General features: G+C 34.2%; 1 protein-coding gene across 1 annotated transcript in view; it reads right to left on the bottom strand.

The window, feature by feature from the left end:
- Ano3 (anoctamin 3) overlaps nt 1–21,599 on the bottom strand; it is a 399,369-nt gene that overhangs the window by 167,801 nt on the left and 209,969 nt on the right. The window contains exons 2-4 of the mRNA XM_076846993.2: nt 17,998–18,192; nt 16,918–16,989; nt 1,989–2,107 (exon numbers count right to left, since the gene is read on the bottom strand). Of these exons, the coding sequence (XP_076703108.2) occupies nt 1,989–2,107; nt 16,918–16,989; nt 17,998–18,190 (384 nt within the window). The 5' untranslated portion in view covers nt 18,191–18,192. The remainder of the gene's footprint in view (nt 1–1,988; nt 2,108–16,917; nt 16,990–17,997; nt 18,193–21,599) is intronic.

The following is a 21,599-nucleotide window of genomic DNA, read 5'->3' as shown; positions in this document are numbered from 1 at the left end:
TTACTATCAAATCCAAAATATGAATGCAAGTTTAGCTGATAATTTTTAACATTCATATTATAAAGGTTTAAGTCCAGTCAAAGACTTGGATAATGGTTAGTGTGACTAGAAATAAAATGATGGATATCACTGCTTGCAATGTGATAAATTCTGAAGAGGTAGATAAGAGAATATATTTAATTAGTTCGTTTTCTATTTACTTAAAGCTTTCTTTAATAATACTATAAATATCCTAAGGGACAAAATCTCAATTTCTCATATAATTCTTTCTATTGATTCAATTGAAATAGTTCTTCACAAATTAAAGAGAATTTCCAGAGAACCTTGATGTTGACCAGACACAGGAAACACATGAAGTTAATGCAGAGAGATAAAACTCTGACTTGCAAAGAAAATCTGAGAATCACTGGAATAGAATTATAATCCTCTTTAACAAAACCCAGAGAAACAGAAATGAAGAAACTTGTTATAAACAATTAGCCCTGAGTCTATTAATGTTTGGTCTTACTCATGATTCTGTAGTTAACATTAAAATTCTGCTACATTTCTTCACAAATTCATCGGTAGTGACTAATAAAGAACTAGCAAAATTAATCTAAGCAAAATAAAATCAAACATCATGCATAAAATTATAGTCAAAATGTGATTATTAGCTGTGCAATGATCATTGAAATATAATTCAATCCTTGATCTAAACTAAATACCCCAATTTTTTTACATAAGTATCCCTACTTTATTCAATAGAAAAATAAAATAAATGAGCTTAACCTGAGCTTGGATTTGTCTCAGAAGGCACCAAAGGGGAATATAAATCCGATGTAGTTATAATGATAAAAACAAGCAGCATCAATTTGACATTTGGTGCTAGGTGGTCATACTCAGATGCTTTGAAGTGTCCATAAAAGCATTTTATTTGATGCAAGGTAAAAACTAAACTTTTCTTCAATATTTCATTTGTTGATGAGCTACAATATCAATGATGTACTATCAATCTCCAAATTGTTATAAAAATATGCCTGTGGGCAGCTTTAATATCTCCTAGACACATTCACATAGTTATCTCATTTTTGTCTTCAAATAATTTGTCAAGCAGAAATGATTCAGTTTTTATAGATGAGAAAAAAAGGCCTACTGAGTATAATTAATATGATCAAGTTATTGCAACTAGTTATTAGTGGAACTGGAATTCAAATCTTGGTCCATTTGACACTAAAAATGTATGAAGTTATTAAACCATACTGATTTTCAAAGAAACATGAAAAATAAAAAAAATCTCAAAAAAGAATGCTACTGAACAATTTTATGTTTCAGATCAAACGTTTTAAAATTCTGTTTGGTAGACATAATGTTAGTTTTATAGAAGGACTAAGTTCTGGTGTTCTATTGCACAGTCCAGTGACCACAATTACAATAAAGTGCCATGGACTGGGGTGGCTCAGCGGTAGTGTACTCACCTCACACCTGTGAGACCCCGGGTTCAATCCTCAGCACCCCATAAAAATAAATAAACAAAATAAAGATATTGTGTCCATGTATAATTTTAAAAAATCTAAAAAACAATAAAGCACCATATATTTCAAAAGAAATATAAAAGGTTTATGGATGTTCTCTGAACAAAGAAGTGATAAATGTTTAAAGATATAGATATTATAATTTTCCTGATTTGATCATTATAATTTATACATATATTGAAATATTACATTGTATCCCATAAATATGTATAATTATCACATGTAAATCAATATCAAAGAATAGAAAAGAAGAAAATGGCAAACTTTGATAAAATAAAATAAAATAAAATAATTTAATAATAGAAATAGAATATGGTATCTGTAAATAAATACTCATGTTTGAGTCTTTAATAAAGATACATATTAACTTTTGTGATCCTTTGTATTCTTCAGCAAAAATCCAACCATGGAGACTAATATTCAAAGATTTTTAAAATTCAGTATAAAAATGATGTATTAGTAGTTAGTTTGCATTACCTTAGATAATTTTGCTTTGGATTCAGGTTTATCTTTGATAACAAAGTCATTAATGAGACGCGATCGATCATAGTTAGCATGTTCTGATTCATCCATGTAATCTTTCTCTTTTCCTAGGGCTGAAAAACAGAAAGAGAAAGTTACATGTTTATCTTTCCTCTCCTTTTTCTCATTAAATATACTAATCTCTTCATGTTTTCCCAAGGTTTAGGTAGACATAATGTTCACATTATCCATCCTGATATTTACAAAAGAATAATCATATGGAAGTCTGCCTGTAATTTTATTAATGCTTCCACAGTGACTCTGTAAGAATTCAATGAAGCTGTGCTATTTGAAAGCTATGTAAGTTTTTTGAAAATAAATTTATAATCATTCAAACTATGTTAGACAGATGATCTAAACTGAACTTGAAGATAAGAGATATTGGTAAGAACAGAATTGACTCAAAAGCATTTATTTGCTTAAGTCAAATTAATTTTGAGAATTTGTTTTCTTAAAAGTTGGGAAGTTTTATGAATGTGAATTTTGCTGAAGGATAAAGAAGTCCATAGAAGAAAACCATGAACATTATTCCAACAAATACTTTTTTTTATAAAGAGAGATTAGAAAGTGGAAACTGTAGCTGCCAATAAAAGGAGAGGAGACATGAAAAATTATAGTTACTATTGGAATAATACAAATGTATAGAAGGTTATCATGTCAATTACAAATAAAGATGTATATGAGTGATCAATAAGCTATATTCAATGTGAAAGAGTATACAACAAGATATCTGAATAGAAAATCTCCATAGGATCCATAATTATGACCAAGAACTTTTATACTTCACAAATTCCTATTCTATGTGATACAAATATTACTTTAAATTTAAAAAAAATGTAGATAATTATATATTCAGCCATTTCAATATATCAAAATGGCTTGAATAAAATTATTTCATTGAATCTCTTGATACCTGTCAAGTATTAATTTGACCTGATGAACAAGTACATACAGTTTTCTTAGTTCAATCAGTTGAGGATAGAGCTGTGGCTCAATGGAAGAGCATTTGTCTGGCATATGAGGCCCTAGGTTTGATCTTCAATGTTTCAAAGGAATAAAAAGAGGTTTAAGCAATTGAATTATTACAGGGAAGAAAAACTTAATTTCTTTTTTAAATAATGTGAAACTAATAGTTTGACATTAGCAGTGGTTTAACTAAGATTGTGTAGGTCGTAACTTGTCTTTGGATGTAATTAATGATCAGCTATGTTAAAATGTTCTAAGTATTTAGTGATTACATCTAGACCAATTAATAATACCTAACATTTATAATATTTGCTAAGTACATATTAAGAAGCATAAACTTTGCATGCATTATTTCCTATTAACAGTTTTATGAAGTGTGTATAATTCAACCTACATTTAATAAGTAAACTAAGGCACAAAGAACGTAAATGATATACAAATTCATTAAGCTAGTAAGAGTGTATCTAAAATTGAATCACATCTGGCTAAGACTTCTAAGTTGATGTTTGTCAATATAGCATAATGTTTCTCTTAAATTTAGGTAAACAATAATTCATTTGTTCAACAATTATTTTTTAAATACCAATGGTATGCAAAACTCAAAAGTAGCAAACACAACCCTGCCTTAACAAAACATTCAAGGAAGAGAAGAACAATTTTTTTAAAAAAATTAAGTAAAATATTAAATATGATTTGTGATCCGTGCATTGGAGAAAAATCACAGTAAGTAGAAAGGATGCAAGTGTTAAAGGCAGTGGGAGGATGCTATTTTATTAAAGAGACTAGTAATAACATGTGAGCTTAGATCTGAAGAGGTGATGCAGTGAGTCACATGGGTGAGCTAGAAGAATGGTCAACACACAGAAAATAAAGAAGGCAACATTTGCCATACAGAACGGAAGGGGAAAAGAGGAGCAACATGTTTTCCAAAGTTGGGTAATGTAAATTCTGCTGTCATTATTCAGTGGGTAACCAATCTATTCACCCTTTTACTTTCATGAATTTTGAAGAACAAAGGAACAAAATCAACCACACTATGCATGAATGAATATGCCACAATGAATCCCATCTTTGTGTATAATTACAAGGTACTAATGAACGAAGTATACATGTTAGTAAATAGAAGGCAAATCAGAAGAGCAGAGAAAGGGAAATGGAAAGAGAGAAGGGGAAGGAAATGGGGAACCACTGGGGAATAAATTGGAGCAAACCATGCTGTGTGCATTCATGAATTTCCCGCTAATATGCATATGCATAATGTGCAAATCAAAACACACACAGATATACACAAAGAATTTAAATGCACTCAGCAGATACAGAATTCCCCCTCCATCCTAAGGCAGGGTATCCTAAGTCTGCTTTTCCAGAAGTTTAATCGCATAATCACGTATCAGCCTTCTTACAAGAAATCTTAGAGGAAGGAGTGGGGCTTCTGGACCAGAGCTGTGTTTTATACTGGCTATGTTTCCACTTATGGTTTTCTTGAAAGCTGTAACAAACTCCTAGTTTATTTCAATGCACTGGAGAAAGCTGGAGAAAGGCATCTTCAAAATGGAGATGTACTGGGTTTGGCAAAATTGTAGAGCAGGAGAGCTGTGTCTTCAGAGGCTGTATGCCTTCTGTTGGGCCAGCCCTTATCTCCCTCTTTGGAGACAGCATGGTAAGGTTGGAAGATCAGGGTCAGGCATTGAAGTCATGCATATTTGGTTTGAGTCTTAACCAATTTGCTAGGTATATGACCTTAAATTTTTTGGTCCATAGTTTCATTTTCAGTTAAACAGTGTTGCTAACATCCTGCTGGTAGAGCAATTATAAAAATTAAATATAAAAATGTGAAAATACCTAGTGTATACACATAATAATGATCAATAAGTATCAGCTTCCTCTGTTTCATAGTGTCTTTCCAATAAACTGAAAATTTATATTTCTCAATGTGATTAACATCCCGAATCAGCTGATTTTGAGTTAGTGAAAGGGATATTGTTCTGGGTAAGTCTGACTCAATCAGATGAGCCATTAGAACAGGCTTTAGAATTCATAGACGGAAATCAGAAATGCTCTCTATTGCTGCTGTAAAGAAGTAAGCTACCATTTTTAGTCCTATAGCTATGTTTCTGGCAATAGCCATTTCAGCCTGGAAGGACCTCAGAGCAGATCTCAACCGTGACTGACATCTTAATTGCAGCCCTTGCAGAGTTAAGCTGTGCTCAGACTCCTGACCTACATATATACTAAATAACAAATTTGTTGTTTTAAACTGTTATATGTATGCAAACAAGTTACACAGCAATGGATTATTAATATAATAGGGTGATTGTTGATATTGGTGCATGTCCACACTAAAAAGCAGAATCACACAATTATTCCAAAACTCACAGTGAAAATAAACAATTAGGAATATACATCGGGGTATAATTTTATGATGATCTTTTCAACATTAAACATGAAGTTTATGATTCCAAATCCCTAGTTATGAACTCTAGTTATGAAGTCTATTTTTTAAAATTGACATGTGACTTTTGTGAAAAATTTCCATTTAGAATTGGTCTCTTCAAAATCAAACAATATGTAAGAATTGATCCAATAGAACATTGCCTCGTATATACAAAGAGTAAAGTAGTGATGGCCTAAAGTTTGGTTTCTAGGGGCTTTAGCAGGTTACAAATAAGGAGTATAGGTCTGTTTCGTTTTGAAGTAATGGAAATGTACTATAATTGGTTTGGATGATGACTACACAACTATGATATTACAAAAAGGTATTGAACTGTACATTTTAAATGGATGAATTGGTTGGTATGTAAATTATGTCTCAGTAAAGTTATCTTAAAACAAAAACAAAAAGAGAGAGAGAGAGAGAAAAGAAAAAGTTCCATTATCTAGATTTTTCTTGAACTGAAACATAAGCAAAAACGAAACTGCAATTGGGGTTAATCTACTAGAGAAGATACCAAAATTCTACCATCCTCAACTTTCCAGTTGGTAAGGCACAGATGCTTAGTATTGCTGTTGTGTTTCCTTTCCCTTCCCCTCTCCCTGATCCTGTCCTTTCTTTCCTTTTATAGCAGAGAGCAAGCAAGAAACCGTGGAGTTTTTAAACAGCAATAGATAAATGACATTTGCTACTGGGGAGGTGCACTCGCCTCTGTGTTCCAAGGTGCCATTTCTCATCCTAAATTTGTCACTTCCCACCTATGTAATTTCCTTTTCTTCATCTGTAAACAGATTTTTTAAGAAGGCCTTCAAAGGTCCTTTAAACCTTAAAAATTATTTAACTACTAATTTCATGCTTATAATGATAATTTGATAACTTACATTAATAAATACCTTTCATTTCCCACAGACTACATGAAATGAAACTTATGGAGAATTTTCACTCATATAACCCAATTCCATTGAAAAATTTTAGGCAATAGTTTTTGGTTGTTAGTTTGGCTCAAGTTTTCTCCTGTTTTTCTGTTTCATTTTTTTAAATATTCCTGCACAGAAATATCCTTACATCATCTTGCTAAAGGAAGGGTCATTCAGTTTTGAAAGAATCACCATTTACCATCTATCCATGAAGGTGGTATTTCCTCCTCAGATCTTCTTCTGCTATCCCACTGCCCACAGCCCCAACTAGATCTCCTCATGTTCCCTTCTGAATCCCATCATAATAATTTTCCTCTTGCTTTCCTCTTCTTGTTTCTTTTAATTAATTATTTCATTCTTCCTTGGTTTCTTATCTTTTCTTTCTTCCTTCCTATTCTTTTGGTTCCTTTGAATATGTCTGAAATGTCTGAAATTAAGCAATTATTTCAGGGTCTAGGGTCTATCTCTATCACATAATTTTAATTGCCCATAGAGTCTGGCATGACTTGGTTCATAGAAGGCACATTCAGTAGAAGAAGAAAGAGAAAGAAGATGAGGAGGAGGAGGAAAGGAAAAATATCCTTATTATTTTAGAAAATTGAATTAAAATGACACAATTCAAAATTTCCTCGAAGTTGAGAGTAGAATGGTGGTTACCAGAGTCTGGGAAGAGTGGGACAGTGGTAGGGAAAGCTTTGTTAACAATTATTACTCAGTTAAACAAGAGCCAAAGATTCTGGTGTGCTCTTGTGACTGCAGATAAAAACAATGGGCTGGGCATCGCAGTAACCTAGAAGAAAGAATTTTGAAATTTCACAGCACAAAGAAAAGTGATAAATGTTAAAGGAGATAAATTATTCTGATTTAAACTTTATACAATGTAAACATTACATGGTATCCCATCAGTTTGTGTAATTGTTATATTTTCATGTATCATTCAAAAATTTTTAAAAATTGGAAAAACCAATAAAATTCTTTCATCAATATGTAGTTATCTTTCTTCTTGCCATTTTTCCTGAAATTACACAAAAGTTCTCTTCAATATTCACTGCAGGGCTGGGGATGTAGCTCAAGTGGTAATGTGCTCACTTGGCATGCGCAGGGTGCTGGGTTCGATCCTCAGCACCACATTAAAAATAAAATAAAGATGTTGTGTCTACCGAAAACTGAAAAATAAATAGTAAAAAATTCTTTCTCTCTCTCTCTCTTCTCTCTCTCTCTTAAAAAAATATTCACTGCAAACTCCTGCCATTGTCATATAAGTGGTAATGCTGTGTTTTACCATATTTGTAAAATGTCTCAACTCAGAAACCAGAAGCCTATGTTCTCAGAGACTCTGCAAACACTTTTCCTGAATATAAAACAAAAGTCTTAAGAGAATTTCTATTTTCTTGAAAAATGTTTGCTTTTTTTTAAAAAAAATATATATTTTTTTTAGTTGTCAAAGGACTTTTATTTTATGAATTTATATGTGGTGCTGAGAATAAAACCCAGTGCCTAACACATGCTAGGCAAGTGCTCCACCACTGAGCTAACTTGCTTTTTTCTCACACTATACCACTTCACTTCTTATAACTATGTGAATATCTAAGTGGATAGCTGATGACAGTGTATGGTTACTACCTGACAGGTGCCCTTCATTCATTAAATACATGCAATGAGTTCTGCTCTGCACTAGGGACTCTTCTAGTTGGGAATCAATGAACAACACAATGAACAAATTTGCTCATGAACCTGAGAGTAATAGAGCCAAAAAAGAACAAACATCACACTTATATATTAGACAGTGATGTGATCAATGAAGAAAGATACAGGTGGGCAGGGCAAAAATGAAAAAAATGTGGGAGGGCAGGGAATAACCTTGCTGTTTTAAACACAGTGGTCAGGTTGGCCTCCCTGAGGTGACCAACATGGTAGGAAAGATGCCAAGGAGGTAGTAAGCCCCTGGCTGAACATTGTAGGCAGAGGGTACTGCCAGTGAAGGACCCTCAGGTGGGCCATGCAGTCCTTGTCTGTCCACAGACCAGAGTAGTGTGGATGAAGAGGCAGGGGCAAGGGAAGGAGAGGAATGATTTTATGCTATAGTATTAATGAAGGGAGTGCCCCAGGTCTTGAGTTGCAGGCCCTAAAAAAATTTTGTCTTTTATTCTGAGTTCAACATGGTGCCGCTGAATAAATCTGAGCAGAGGAGTATTATCTTCTCCCTTAGATTTAACAAATCATTCTGGTTTCTGAGAAAAAAAATAGGCTGAAGAGGCTAATGCAGAAGATTAGAATATACTTCAAAATCTTGGGGAGAGAGGATGTGGTTTGGATCATGGTAGCAGGAAGATTTAAAAAAAAAAATCAGATGGAGGAGGATGATAATGAGAGGATGATAATAATAATGATTTGGTACCGGGACAGAACGCAGGGGTGCATTACCCTGAGCTATATTTCCTGTGCTTTTTATATTTCATTTTGAGACAGAGTCTTGCTAAGTTGCTGTGGCTGGCCTCAATCTCGTGATTTTTCTGCCTCAACCTCCAAAGTTACTGGGATTACAGGTGTGGATCACTGTGCCTGGTTAAGATTATGAAGAAAATTAACAGGTCCAGCATGGTATCACATGCCTGTAATCCCAGCAATTCGGGGAAATAAGAAGGAATACAAGTTCTAGGACAGTCTCAGCACCTTAGGAAGATGCCCAGAAACTCAGTGAGACCCTGTCAAAAACCAGAAAATTAAAAGGAATGGAGATGTAGCTCAGTGGTAAAGCACCCCTGGGTTCAATCCCCGTTGTAAAAGGAGGAGAAGGAGGAAGGAGAAAAGAAGGAAGGATGGAAGGAGGGAGGGAGGGAGGGAAGGAGAGAAATAACAGAATTCTATTGGATATGGCATGCAAAAAAGAAAATCAACAATAACATTAACATTTGTAGTCTGAGCAACAGAAAGGGAGCAATTTTTTGTGTATTATTTTATTAAATTCTTAAAATCCAGTGTTATTTGTCTCCTTTCCACTAGTGAAAAAAAAATGGGCAATTACCTAAATTGTACATTTTTTTCTTGTAACAGAATTAAAGCCCATCTAGGTCTTCTATTCCCAGCCACTGTATAACACTGCCTCTTGTATAAAATAGATTGTTGAGCAGCAATTTGTAGAGATGATGATTTTGGAAACTTTAAAGCAACAGAATGTTCACGAACAAAACAAAAAAGTAACTGGGTTATATAAAAATGTTAATATACTTGTTGAACGAAGAAAGTGAAAACTCTGAATTATAAGTATAGTGTCTATGACTCAAACACTGACCAAGATGGAGATTAAGATCCAAAAGATAAAAATTATAAACAGACAAGTAAAAAGTGAGGTAGGTTTAGTATAGACATTTATTAAATATATGGTTTAATATCCTCTGTGGACCAAGAATTTAAAATAAAAATGGTCTTATTTTATGCCAGTACATACTTTTCATTGCATCTTAAGTTTTAAGTAAAAATGTCAAAAGCTGGCAAGATGCTGCGAAAGTGATATATAGTCACTGGCCTCCCTTATTAATATACATTTTATTAAAAGTGCTGGGACAAAATTTATATATATGTTTCAACAATGCAACTAAAGAATAATGCAAAAATCATAGTCCAAAATAAAGAAAATCAATTCTCAAAATAACATCCCTCTAAGCCTGTGAATATCAAAACAGAAACTATTTTCACTTTAATAAACAGTAACTCCATTTTTCTGGTTACACCAGCTAAAATCCTCAGAGTGACTTTGATGTCTCACTTTCTTATATGCCCTACATTTGATTCTCAAGTCAATTTTCTTGATTTACCATGAAGCATCATTTTCCTGATTTACTCTTTAGCACATATCACTACCTCATATATGATTATTATTAAATCTTTAGCATGTGACAGTGAGAGATTTCTTTCATTTATACCCAGATCATCAATTAAAATTCAAATAAAAAGCACGATTTAAGAAATAACACTAAATTGCAATACCAAATACACAACATTTTTTTTAATAGCTTAATTTTTATGTTGTGCTAAGGATGTTCTAGGCAAGCACTCTACCACTGAGCTATAGCCCAAGCCCTGTATATTATTTTACTAGATGACTATCTTACATATTTTTGCATTTCTGAAATTAAGATAAGATAAACAGTCCATATATTTAACAAATGTGGCAGCAACCCATTTTTTCTAAAAGCTCTTACTAATTTAATGATGCTTCTCAGAATAGATAGTGTCTTCAAATATAGGAAGCTGAAAAATTAAGAAACAATGACTTTGAATACCAAAACCAGTTTCTGGAACAATGTTAATAGGATAAAAAAATAAAATGGGATAAATAAAGTGTTAATAGGGTAAATTTAATTACCAAAATTGCTAAAAATTGATTAAGAAATTCCTGCACTTCACTTGCAAGATGATAGGATGACAGAAACTCCATAAAAAGTGGACTTCTCAAAGTTTAAGAAAATTATTTCATATGTTGAAGTAGGGAATTTAATTTAGTACAAAGAGAAACATATTCCTTACAACAAAGCCAAGTTAAAATCTTGGTTTTGTCACTTATTACCTGGATGACACTCGTTCAGGAATGTTTTTGTAATTTTAAATTTTGCATAATAAAACCTCTCATAGATTAATTCCATGGAGGAATAAATTATGTGAAGTGACTTGAACAAATAAGGCATTATATAAATATATAACCTTTTTCCTTTAATTCACAATTCTAGGATTTCAAAATTTGCAAAAAGATGCAATCTGGGGGTACCAAAAGGCCATATCTTCCATTTAAAAACTTAAATTGATAGGAAACAATAGAATTATCATTCATATTCCAATGAGAAATTTAAAATTTAATCTACAAATGCATTAATAATCTTCAATATCACCAATATTATGTTCATGATAAGATATGTAGACTCAATGGGGAATGCAGTAAGTCTTTTAAATGTTATTTGCAAATCAGTACTGATTTGAAAATGAAGGGGTCTGAACAATGCAGCAGGTTACTATCTTGAGTGCACAACATTAAAACTATAGCCAACTTCAGGATTATAATTTTAATAACAAGATGATTTCAGCTCTATCATTATTCTTTATTATAATGTCATTCATGTTGTTACTTCATCATATTTTATTTTAACTGTAGAAACATCTGCAAATGAAGGAGGTGTCTCTTGGAGAATTTTAAATATGTAATTAGTATTAGTCTCTTTCCCTTTACTTGTAACTGTGCAACCTTCCACACATTGCTAAGAGTAGTTTGCTCCAGGATATCTAGAATAGCTGAGGATGCAAATTAAAGTAATAATAATAATAGTTAAAGGTTATTTTCAGACTTTATAATTTATGTCATCTCCAACATATATTGTCTCACTAGCGTCTCACAAAAGCTCTTAGTAGAAAAATTCTATTCTGCTCAATCTCTTTATTTACAATACAAGAAGATATCAAACAGTAATTTGTATCTCCATTTCAAAAAAAAAAACAAAAAACAAAAAACTGAAGAACAGATGGTATGTACCCAGGTAGCAGGACAGTTGGTCCCTAAAATTGTCCCTTCTGACTGCTACCAAATTTCATGACTTTCAAAGTTACTATTCTACAAAAGTTTCTTGTGAAGCCTATATCCGCATGTGATTCATACATGGTTTTCTCAGAGTCTAGAACCTTGTGATTGTGAGGACCCATATATTAATTATTTGTCATTCCTTTATTGTCTATTTCTCCCTAAGCACATCTTTGTCCTAAAGTTCCACTACTAGATAGTCACTTTGAGGGCACTGAGGGATCTCTACCCAAGGAACCCACAGCTAAGCAAATCCTGCAGATAAATTGGATAAATTTCAACAGTGTGGGAATCCCCCACCATCGAGTCATCCAATCATTATTTATTCACCTCCATCATTGAGTAGATAGTACATGCTAAGCAATATGAATAAGACTGATGCAAATAGCTGTGTTATCAACTAGTGAGATTAATGAAAGTCCTATCCAAAATGCAATAATTATAGAAAGGCAGACGCTCCCAAATTACTGAGTAAAAGGAAGGACCTCACATAAGAGTAGTGCTAGAAAGGCAATTTTACTACATAATCAGAATGAAGACTTTTAGGTCTTTGAATGCTCTTCATAAAGTCTGTGAACACAAGTTAAACGAAAAAGAGCATATTCAGCGCAAAAATGAACAAAGCACTAATTCTGAACAGGTGAGAAATCTCAGTGATGAATGATATTAGAGAGAGCGAACCATGGGCAGATTCCATAGCAGTCCATAAAGATGTATGTGTGTCAATATTTTCTGTCTTATGTCCATTTAGGTATTGCCACTAGTCCTAAAAATATTTTTGAGTACCTGCTATGTGCCAGGTACCACTCTTGATTCGGGTGCTACAAATGTCAGCAAGATTGACAAGGTCTCTCTGCCTTTTAGAAACACAATGGGTAGGAAGGGGGTGAGTATCTAAATAAAAAATTCACAAAATTTGGAGTAGTGATAAGTATTATGAAGACAAATAAATATACATTAAGGGACAGTACTTGAAGCTGTTGTGCATTTGGTTTATCTTAGCATCAGGCCTGGGATAAGAACAAGCCTACTATGACCATAAGGGACACAAGAAGCTTCTGTAAGCCATAGCACTGTGAGTAAAGGGAGGCATTAGAAAAGGGCCAGAGAGGCCAGACCTAGATTCTGTGAGGGCTCCAAAGGCCACAACAGGTTTATATTTTAGATATAATAGAAATCCAGGAGGAACTGGAGCAAAGAAGTAATAAGATGTCATTTTTCTTTTATTAAAGCTTCCTGTAACTGCTGGATGGAGAACAGACTATAAGGAGGCAAGAGTTTGTGACCAGTTAAGGAGTTACCAGAGCTGGGGAGTGATATTGGCCAAAGCACATTGTTAAATTATGTGTTGTGTTCATGTACAAATATGTAACAACAAACCCCATCGGAATGTACAACTACCACACATCAATAAAAAACGTGGGGAGAAAAAGAAAGCCACTGCATCAGTGTACCAAGAGAAGGCAGACTGGACCACATGGAACAGCTAGTATGATGAGGAGTCTTCAGGTTTTAGACATGACTTTGAAAGTTGAGTCAAGAGGACTTTTTAAATATGTTAAATTAAGAATTAAAAGATAAACCAAATGCACAGAGACCCTGGGGCTGCAATTGTTATTTCAACAATTCTTTTATTTATGTAATCCCTGAATAGGCTGGAACATTTGTAGAAAGTTCTTTCTTATATGATCTTAATAGGGAATGTTGCTGGGGAAAATGATGAAAATCAGTGATTTTATAAAATTATGAAATGAATGCAAAAATTACCAGGTACTTATTTGACCATAATTGTTTTTAGAAATAAGAACAACGAGTACTCTACCAAGATAAACTATTCAATTTGTGGAAAGCGAACAAATGTCTTAACATTGTAATGTGAATCACTTTCTCAGTGAATCACAACACATTAGCAAAATGTTGAATTCACTGCAAGATTGAATAAATGCATTTGGTTGGTAGAGCTCAAATTATGCTGGTCTTGATGAGACCTCCATATCTCATTTCCAAATGACCTGATTTTATCGTGCATGGTCATGGGCAGCATCAAATCTATTGCTGGATATTTCTGTGTCCTTGCAAATTTCCAGCATACTGAGAAAAGCAAGTGGCAGGCAATGGTAGTGAGCCCCCGAGATAAAAGAATAAGATTATTGCCACACCAGGGTTTCAATATCATTGTTACTTGCCTCAGCACTTGGTACAATGATTTGTATGTGTGTATCTGGTGGAACAGTGTGGAGTGATACACTGGCTTTATGACCTGCTCTATTAAGAACAGAATTAAAAGCTACGATATTACCACCAAAAAATTAAAAATAGTGCTGATAATTGTACCTATCCCCAAGCGTTCTTATGAGAATTCAGTCTGATGAGGAAGGCAAAAATATAATAAGCAAGAGTTCAGTAATTTACTGTTTTTCCACAATGTCTTAAGCATTATATTCTGATGATATTAGAAACAGTTGTTTGATAAAGATATCTCTGGATCCAGAAAAAAAAAGGTATTGAAAGACAAGCTTGGTAACTGACTAAGTAAAACAATGAACAAATACTTGATGTTCTAGGAGCTATGCTAGAACTGTGTTCCTTGATTTTATTTAAAAATCTTACAGAGAATGTATCCCAGATTCTAAATTTATAAATAAGTTCACTGAGGCACAGAGAGGTTAAGTAATATATCACAGTCAGAGAGCTTAGATATAAGAAAAAAGATTTAACTAGTGTTGGCTGGAAAAACAGAATTTCATCCATGATATAGCACACTGCTAGACAAACTTAGTGGAAACTTCTGCTGGGAATTAATAGAACCATGAAATTCTTCCTTTAACGAAGGACTGACAACATGCAGTTAACTCTACCACAGCACTAATATTCTCATGGGATGGCTCAAAGCAGCTCACTGTAAGGAAGAAAACTCATTAACCAGATGCATTTGTCAGACACCACTGGTCCTTAAAAATTCCAACCCAACATAGAAACTGATACTTCATAAAAGAAAAATTGGAAAAAATAGCCACTTTGCTTTACTAAAATACTTACACTTTATACAATATACTCTTGGTATATCTGGCATCATTTTGTTTGACCTAGTCTCAAAGATGATGAAAGAACCCACATTATAGACATGGAGGTTTCTTGAAAAAGTATTTCCCACCCAGGAGCTACATCCAGATGGATTCCTAGATTGCTTAATGTTACAATGAGGCAAACACCTCATCATGCAAATGGGTTTTCATCTCTTTAGCAGTTGGGATATATTTCTAACATGAATGAATGCTAGACTGATTCAGAAAAACTGAGTGTGAGATGCAATACCTTGACAGATGTCCACCACATCAGGAGGTGAATTAATAGAGTCAACCAAAATGATGAGGAGAGGAATGGGAGTTAGTAAGTGCTCAGAAAAAGCTGCTTTGACTACTTGAAATAAGAAACTTCCAAAAAAAGGATTCAAGGAATTGAAATTGAAGGTTTACATGACTAGAATGATTGGCAAGCCATTAACTGGTACTAGTTTGGGAGAATTATTAGGAAAAAAAACATGGAAAACTTACCACCTGTGTAGGCATTTTGGACAAAGAAAATATTAGTGTTTTTCTTGTTGTTCTTTGTATTTTTGTTTTATTATCAGAAAAAAAGTAATAATAACCATCTCTTTCAGAATTAATTGCTATGGGAAAGATCTTTGTACTCTGAGCAATGTATTTTTTTCTGGTGAAATAATCTTCTGATGTTTACATGAAGTGAACCTGATGGTTGCTTTAATTAGTAAACTTGATAAAACAAGTGCTGTTTCTATGCCACACACATTCAAAAAATATTATAAGAAACCTGACTAATTTGCAGTCATTTACAATGTTATCATAAATTACATAGTTCACAGCTTTAAGAATGATAAAAATACATTACCAATGTCCTGAGAAACTAATGATCAAATTTGAGGACAGAAATTCTGAATCCTGGATACACTTAATATTTGCCTGTGGAATTGTGGAACTGTATGAATACCTATATTTCTCCTTCAACAAATTAATACTGATTCTCTGGAGCTGGGACAAGGAAATTTTAAGATTTGAATTTTTAACCAGGGTTGAGAACCTTAATGTAGACAACATAGCCAGGCCCCCATGTTCTTACTACTGAAAACTCAGGGCTTAATTTCTTCTAGTTATAAATATATTCACTCCAAAGTTGCAAAATAAGTGTTTGGGCAGATGAGTATTAATTTTTGATTAATTCTTTTTTTATTAATATTTACTTTATAAAAAGGAAAAGTTCCAGCTGGGCCTGGGGGTTCGAATCTGTAATCCAGGGCCTTAGGAGGCTGAGGCAAAATGATCCAAAGTTGAAGGCTAGCCCGGGCAAATTATCAAGACCCTGTCTCAAAATAAAAAACAAAAATGTAGAGTGCCATTGTGATCAATCCCCAGAAACGCATGAAAAAAGACAGAAGAAGAAGAACCTCCACCAACAATAACACAAGGAAAAGTCCAAGTTCAAAAGCGTCACTCATGAGAAAGGGCAGCAAGGTGTTGATCTGAATTTATACCTTGCTCAACTAAAGCAAATCTCATGTGGTAATAGCAAAAGGCAAAAGAAGACACTCATCCTCTTGAAGATGACTCTTGAAGAGACTGAGTCAGTTGTCATTGCTAGAAGAAAAGGAAATAAACATTGTCCTCTAACGTTAAGAACAGAATCTTTCAGTATTACTTTGATTGCAAATATCAGATGCCATAATTTGATAAATGTAGTATTAATAATAGCATAAATGTACTAGGCAACAGCAAAAATTGTTAACATTTTTATGGGATTGTTGTTCAAAAAGGTGTTGTTTTATGTCTTATTATTTGAATTTCAAAATGCACAACACATTCCTTAATAATTTTTAACTTTAGAATATTATATTCACCAATGGAATGTTAAAAGACAAAATCTGTTTAAGGTTTGAAAACAGCTTTGGAGTGAGGAAAACGAGGAGTGAAATACGGAATATTAACTCACCCAAGCAAAAATCGCTGAGGTCAGCAAAGGAACATTTGAGCACGGAGTCTTTTTCATTCTCTTCTGGGTTAACTGAAAGAAAGAAGACACATATTAGTTTTGGAAAATAAAAGTATAGTGACTGAAAAATTATTATTATATTTGATAGACAGATGATGACCAAAATGAAGAAATTTTTTATGTTAATGTTTGAATTATTTAAAATGAATTTTGATAAGTGAAAGAAATATTTATGCTACATTTATCCTCTTGAACAATTAGTACTTTCATTATTGAATAAGGCTATACATTGGCTTTTTATAATATCTAGTGATTTTGCAGTATTATTAAGAGATAAGTTTTGGTATTTTCAAGTTATTCAGGGGAAGTAGCAACTCAAAGGAATCACATGAATAAATGTATGAGAAAGCTACAGATGATGAGAAAAACAAACTCATCTTTGAAAAATGGGGAGCATGATTTTATTTTGACTCTTGATTTTGCAAATGGTCTAAAATCATAACAGTGTGTCTCTGACCAGCCTATGTGTGTAGAAGACGGCCTAAACTCAGCCAGTTTCTTTAATGTGGCATCTAGCTAGAATGTGCCTAAAATTTAGCTCTTGCCTGTCAACATTTTGTTGCAAACACCAGTTCATGTTCATGCAGCCAAATCTTCATTGTTTTATAATCAAAATTAAAATCTTTGGTTTCTCTTTTTGGGAAATGGAATTCTTTACTGATGACATTTTATTTGAACATTGCTAATAAATTCTAACAAGGAATGATTTTATTAACAACAGGCAATGTAAACAATGGCCCTTTGAGATAGTGATTCACGCACTTGGTCTGTCTTCCGCAGCAAATATCAAGTATGTCCAGATTATTATGGGACTGGCCACCTGCAAAGCAAGGAAGGAATAAAAACATTTGGCCAACACTGGGCCTTTCATCTGATTGGCAGAAGGAGGGTCTGCTCTCTGTCCTATTCTAGACTCTTTTCTGAAGAGCTCTATTAAAACCAGTCAAATGGAAAAAAAAAAAAAAAAAGGGTGCACTTACTTTTCATAAGTTGAACAAGAAAACAATAATTGCTGCTCACCTTGCTCTGCTTTGTCAGCAGAGATTAAAGTTACAGAGGTCGGAGCCTGAGATTCACTCTCGGTTGACTGGAAGAGCGAGGTAGATTGGCTCAAGCTCTTTGAATGAGCATAGCTGTGGGCAAGGCAAGGCAGAGATCTCCTAGATGGTTTCAAAGAAGTTTCTTTTGTTATCTCACTTTTGCTTACATTCATACCTGCAAATTCAAAAAGATGAGCTTTAGAAATGATCTACCTAGGAGAGGTCAATAAATAATTTTCATATACCATGTAGCTTTTAGAACTCAGATTTGTTTCTGTTTTGTTAAGGAAAAACGTTGAGATTTTTGTCAAATACAATTTTTGTCAAACAAATGATTTCTGAGAAATAATAGTTTCTCTTTCAATATTTTTTAAAATTTTTTTGAAAAAAGAAAATGGAAATCCAGGGAGTTATAACAACAACAATTGGTATTGTCTTTGCATAAACCTAACCATTTAGATTTTCAAGTAGTGAAATAAATAAAACCTAACACATTCAAATTACTATTGCTAAGGAGAGCCCTTCTTTCTGTACCACTTAATTACAAACATAATGCATTAATAGCGATTGTTACAATTTGGATGTGGGATGCCCCCCAAAGGCTCATGTGTTGAAGGCATGGTACCCAGTGCAGCAATGTTCAGAGCTGGGGCTCTGACTTTATTAGTGGAATTAATCCATCAATGTATTCACAATCTGATGGTATTATTGGGAGGATGAAAGAAAGTGTAAGACTTGGGGCCTACTTGGAGAAAGCAGATCACCGTGAGTGTTCTAGTCAACTTTTTTACTGCTGTGACCAAAGTACCTGACCAAACTGATTGTAAAGGAGGAAAGGTCTATTTAGGGGCTCATGGTTTAAGAGGTCTCAGTACATAAACAGCAGGCTCCATTCCCTGGGACTTGAGGTGAGAGGTAGAACACCATGGCAGAATAGTGTGGTAGAGGGATCCAGGTCACAAGATGATCAGGAGGCAGAGAGACTCCACACCCCAGATACAAAATATATAAGCCCCATAACTATGCCCCCAATGAACCACTTCCTCCAGCCACACTTCACCTGCCTCCAGTCACCACTCAGTTAATCCCATCAGTGATTAATTCACCGAATAAGTTAAATCTATAACGCAATCATTGCTCCTCCAAACCTTCTTGCATTGTCTTCCATGTGAGCTTTTGGGAGACACTTCACATCTAAACCGTAATAGTGAACGTGCTCTGGAATACAGATTTTCCTTTCTCTCTCTCTCCTTCCTGGGTGCCTAGGGGATCAGCTCTCCTCTTCAATGCCCTTCTGCAGTGATGTTCTGCCTTATCTTAGACCCAAAGCAATAGGCCAGCTGATTATGGACTGAAATCTCTGAAAATTGTGAGTGAAAATAAATCCTTCTTCCTTTGAGTTGTTTATTTCAGGTATGTTTGTCACAATGATCTGGAGACTGCATAAAGGCAGCAATGGTTTGGCACAAAAGCTGGATCAAGAGAAAACATTCCTGTGCTTCTGTAAGAGTCCCTTTCCTCCATTAGCAGCAGCCCCTATCACTGCTACACTCCTCTAGCAAAGAATGCCCCCCTTTCCTTTCTCCATCTATCTTCATTCACATTAAGTCAATCCCAAATCAATCCTCATCCCCAGAATTCTAATCTCCAAATATTTTTGGACTCTGTCATTTCTGACAGTGTCTTCCACTAAGACTGCTTCAATAGGTCCTTGGGAATTTACATCCAATATCAGAAAAACCCACTTAGTATCTCCTCAGCTTTTTCTATGGAAAATTCATTTTCTTACCCACACCAAGCACTGCCCCTGACCCCCGACTTACAACACTGCTTCCCTTGTAGGCCCTTTCCCTCCTATAACCTCATAATTCAGGCTATCCTGCTTCAGGTGGAGTAGGTATCCTCCTAACTACTAACTGCATTTTTCAGTCCATTCCTCGTTATCCCTATTCTCTGAAAAAAAAAAAAAAAAAAAATCACAATAACAACAAAAACTCTTATCTCTCAAATTCTTATTTAATTAGGCTATTCATTAACTCTTCCTTGCTACTGTCCTTTTCAGGTTATTTCACATTAACTGTAATAAATTTGGCTTCTAAGACACATCTCTCCTCTATATTATCTTCTGCTTAACATCCACACCATAGGTTTCTTGTGTAGTTTTTAAAGTTCCATATACCTCCTGGAATGCATGTTCAATGAGGATATTGATTTTTGTTGTGTTTATATGCAGTGTCTAAAGCCATGCTTGGCTCCTGAGAGGCATCAACAAATACTTGTTGGCCAAATGGACATCTGAACTGGCTGACTATGCCTATAACCCGAGTACTTATTAAGTAGCTTATCTCTTCTCTTCTTTGTGTCCACTGCCACTGCCAGTGTCTAGAATGTTGGGTTGTGACTAGCTGGCTCAATAAACTTATTTTCTGTATAAATTCTTAAAAACAGAGATTTACAGCCAAATTTGCAAAACAAAGGAGCTGGATCAACCTGGTGAACTCCATAGAATTCACAGCTATAAAATGTTTTTCAGAAAAATTGTTCTCACATTCCTCCTTTCATTCTGCCTGCACAGATACAGCTTTTCCAAAGCTATATCCTGAATTTTCCAAAGTTTGATCCTGAATCACTGCCTAAATAGTTTCAGACTGACATCTGAGTTAAGCAGTTGATACATGTGGTGTCTGCATTATGTAAACAAAACCATGAAATCAACTTACCTCAGTGCTTGGTCTGAATCTGATACCACTTAAGGCAAAGGGTATGATTATGACTATCAATTACATGTCAGGCTCTGTGGTTGGTGAATTTATTTACTCATTGTGGGGTAGGTATATTTCTTTATTCTACATAAGCAAATTATAAACAAATATTCTCATTTAAAAGGCTTGAAATTACAGAGGTAAACAGAATAAAAAGCCAAAATCATTTTCCCTCTGATTCCCAAACTCAGTCTCCAAACTAAACAAAGCAAATGTTATCACTTACTGATATTTTTCTGTGTGTGTGTGTGTGTATATACACACACACACACACATGCATAGGCATATACAGAAATAGTTTTCTTACAATAATGGAAGTGCATAGTGTGTTGCATTACACATTTGTCCATTTAAGATGTCTTGGATATATTTTTTTTTTTTCATTTCAGCCCACACACATTTATCTCAGACTTTTATTTATTTATTTATTTTTGGCACTGGGTATTGCACCCAGGGGTACTCTACCATTGAGATGCATCCCCAGCCTTTTTTATTTTTAATTTTGAGACACAGTCTCATTAAGTTGTCCAGGCTGGCCTCAAACTAATGATCCTCCTGCCTTAGCCTCCTGAGTAACTGAGATTACAGGCGTGTACCACCATTCCATGCTTACCTCAGACTTTTAAATCTACCTTAAAGTATTCTACAGTATGAATAAACTATAGTTCATTAAATTATTCTCCCATCATTGAACACTTAGGTAATTTTCAATAATTTACTTCAGAAAGAATATTCCTACCAGTATTCTTATACATATGCCTTGTCCTTACACATTATTTATCTAAGAGGAAAGACTTAGATGTAGAACTTCTAGATTGAA

Source organism: Callospermophilus lateralis, chromosome 2, assembly GCF_048772815.1.
Source record: "Callospermophilus lateralis isolate mCalLat2 chromosome 2, mCalLat2.hap1, whole genome shotgun sequence".
NCBI lineage: Eukaryota > Metazoa > Chordata > Mammalia > Rodentia > Sciuridae > Callospermophilus > Callospermophilus lateralis.
Note: the sequence above shows the minus strand (reverse complement) of the source record. Positions and strands in the feature narration are given on the sequence as shown.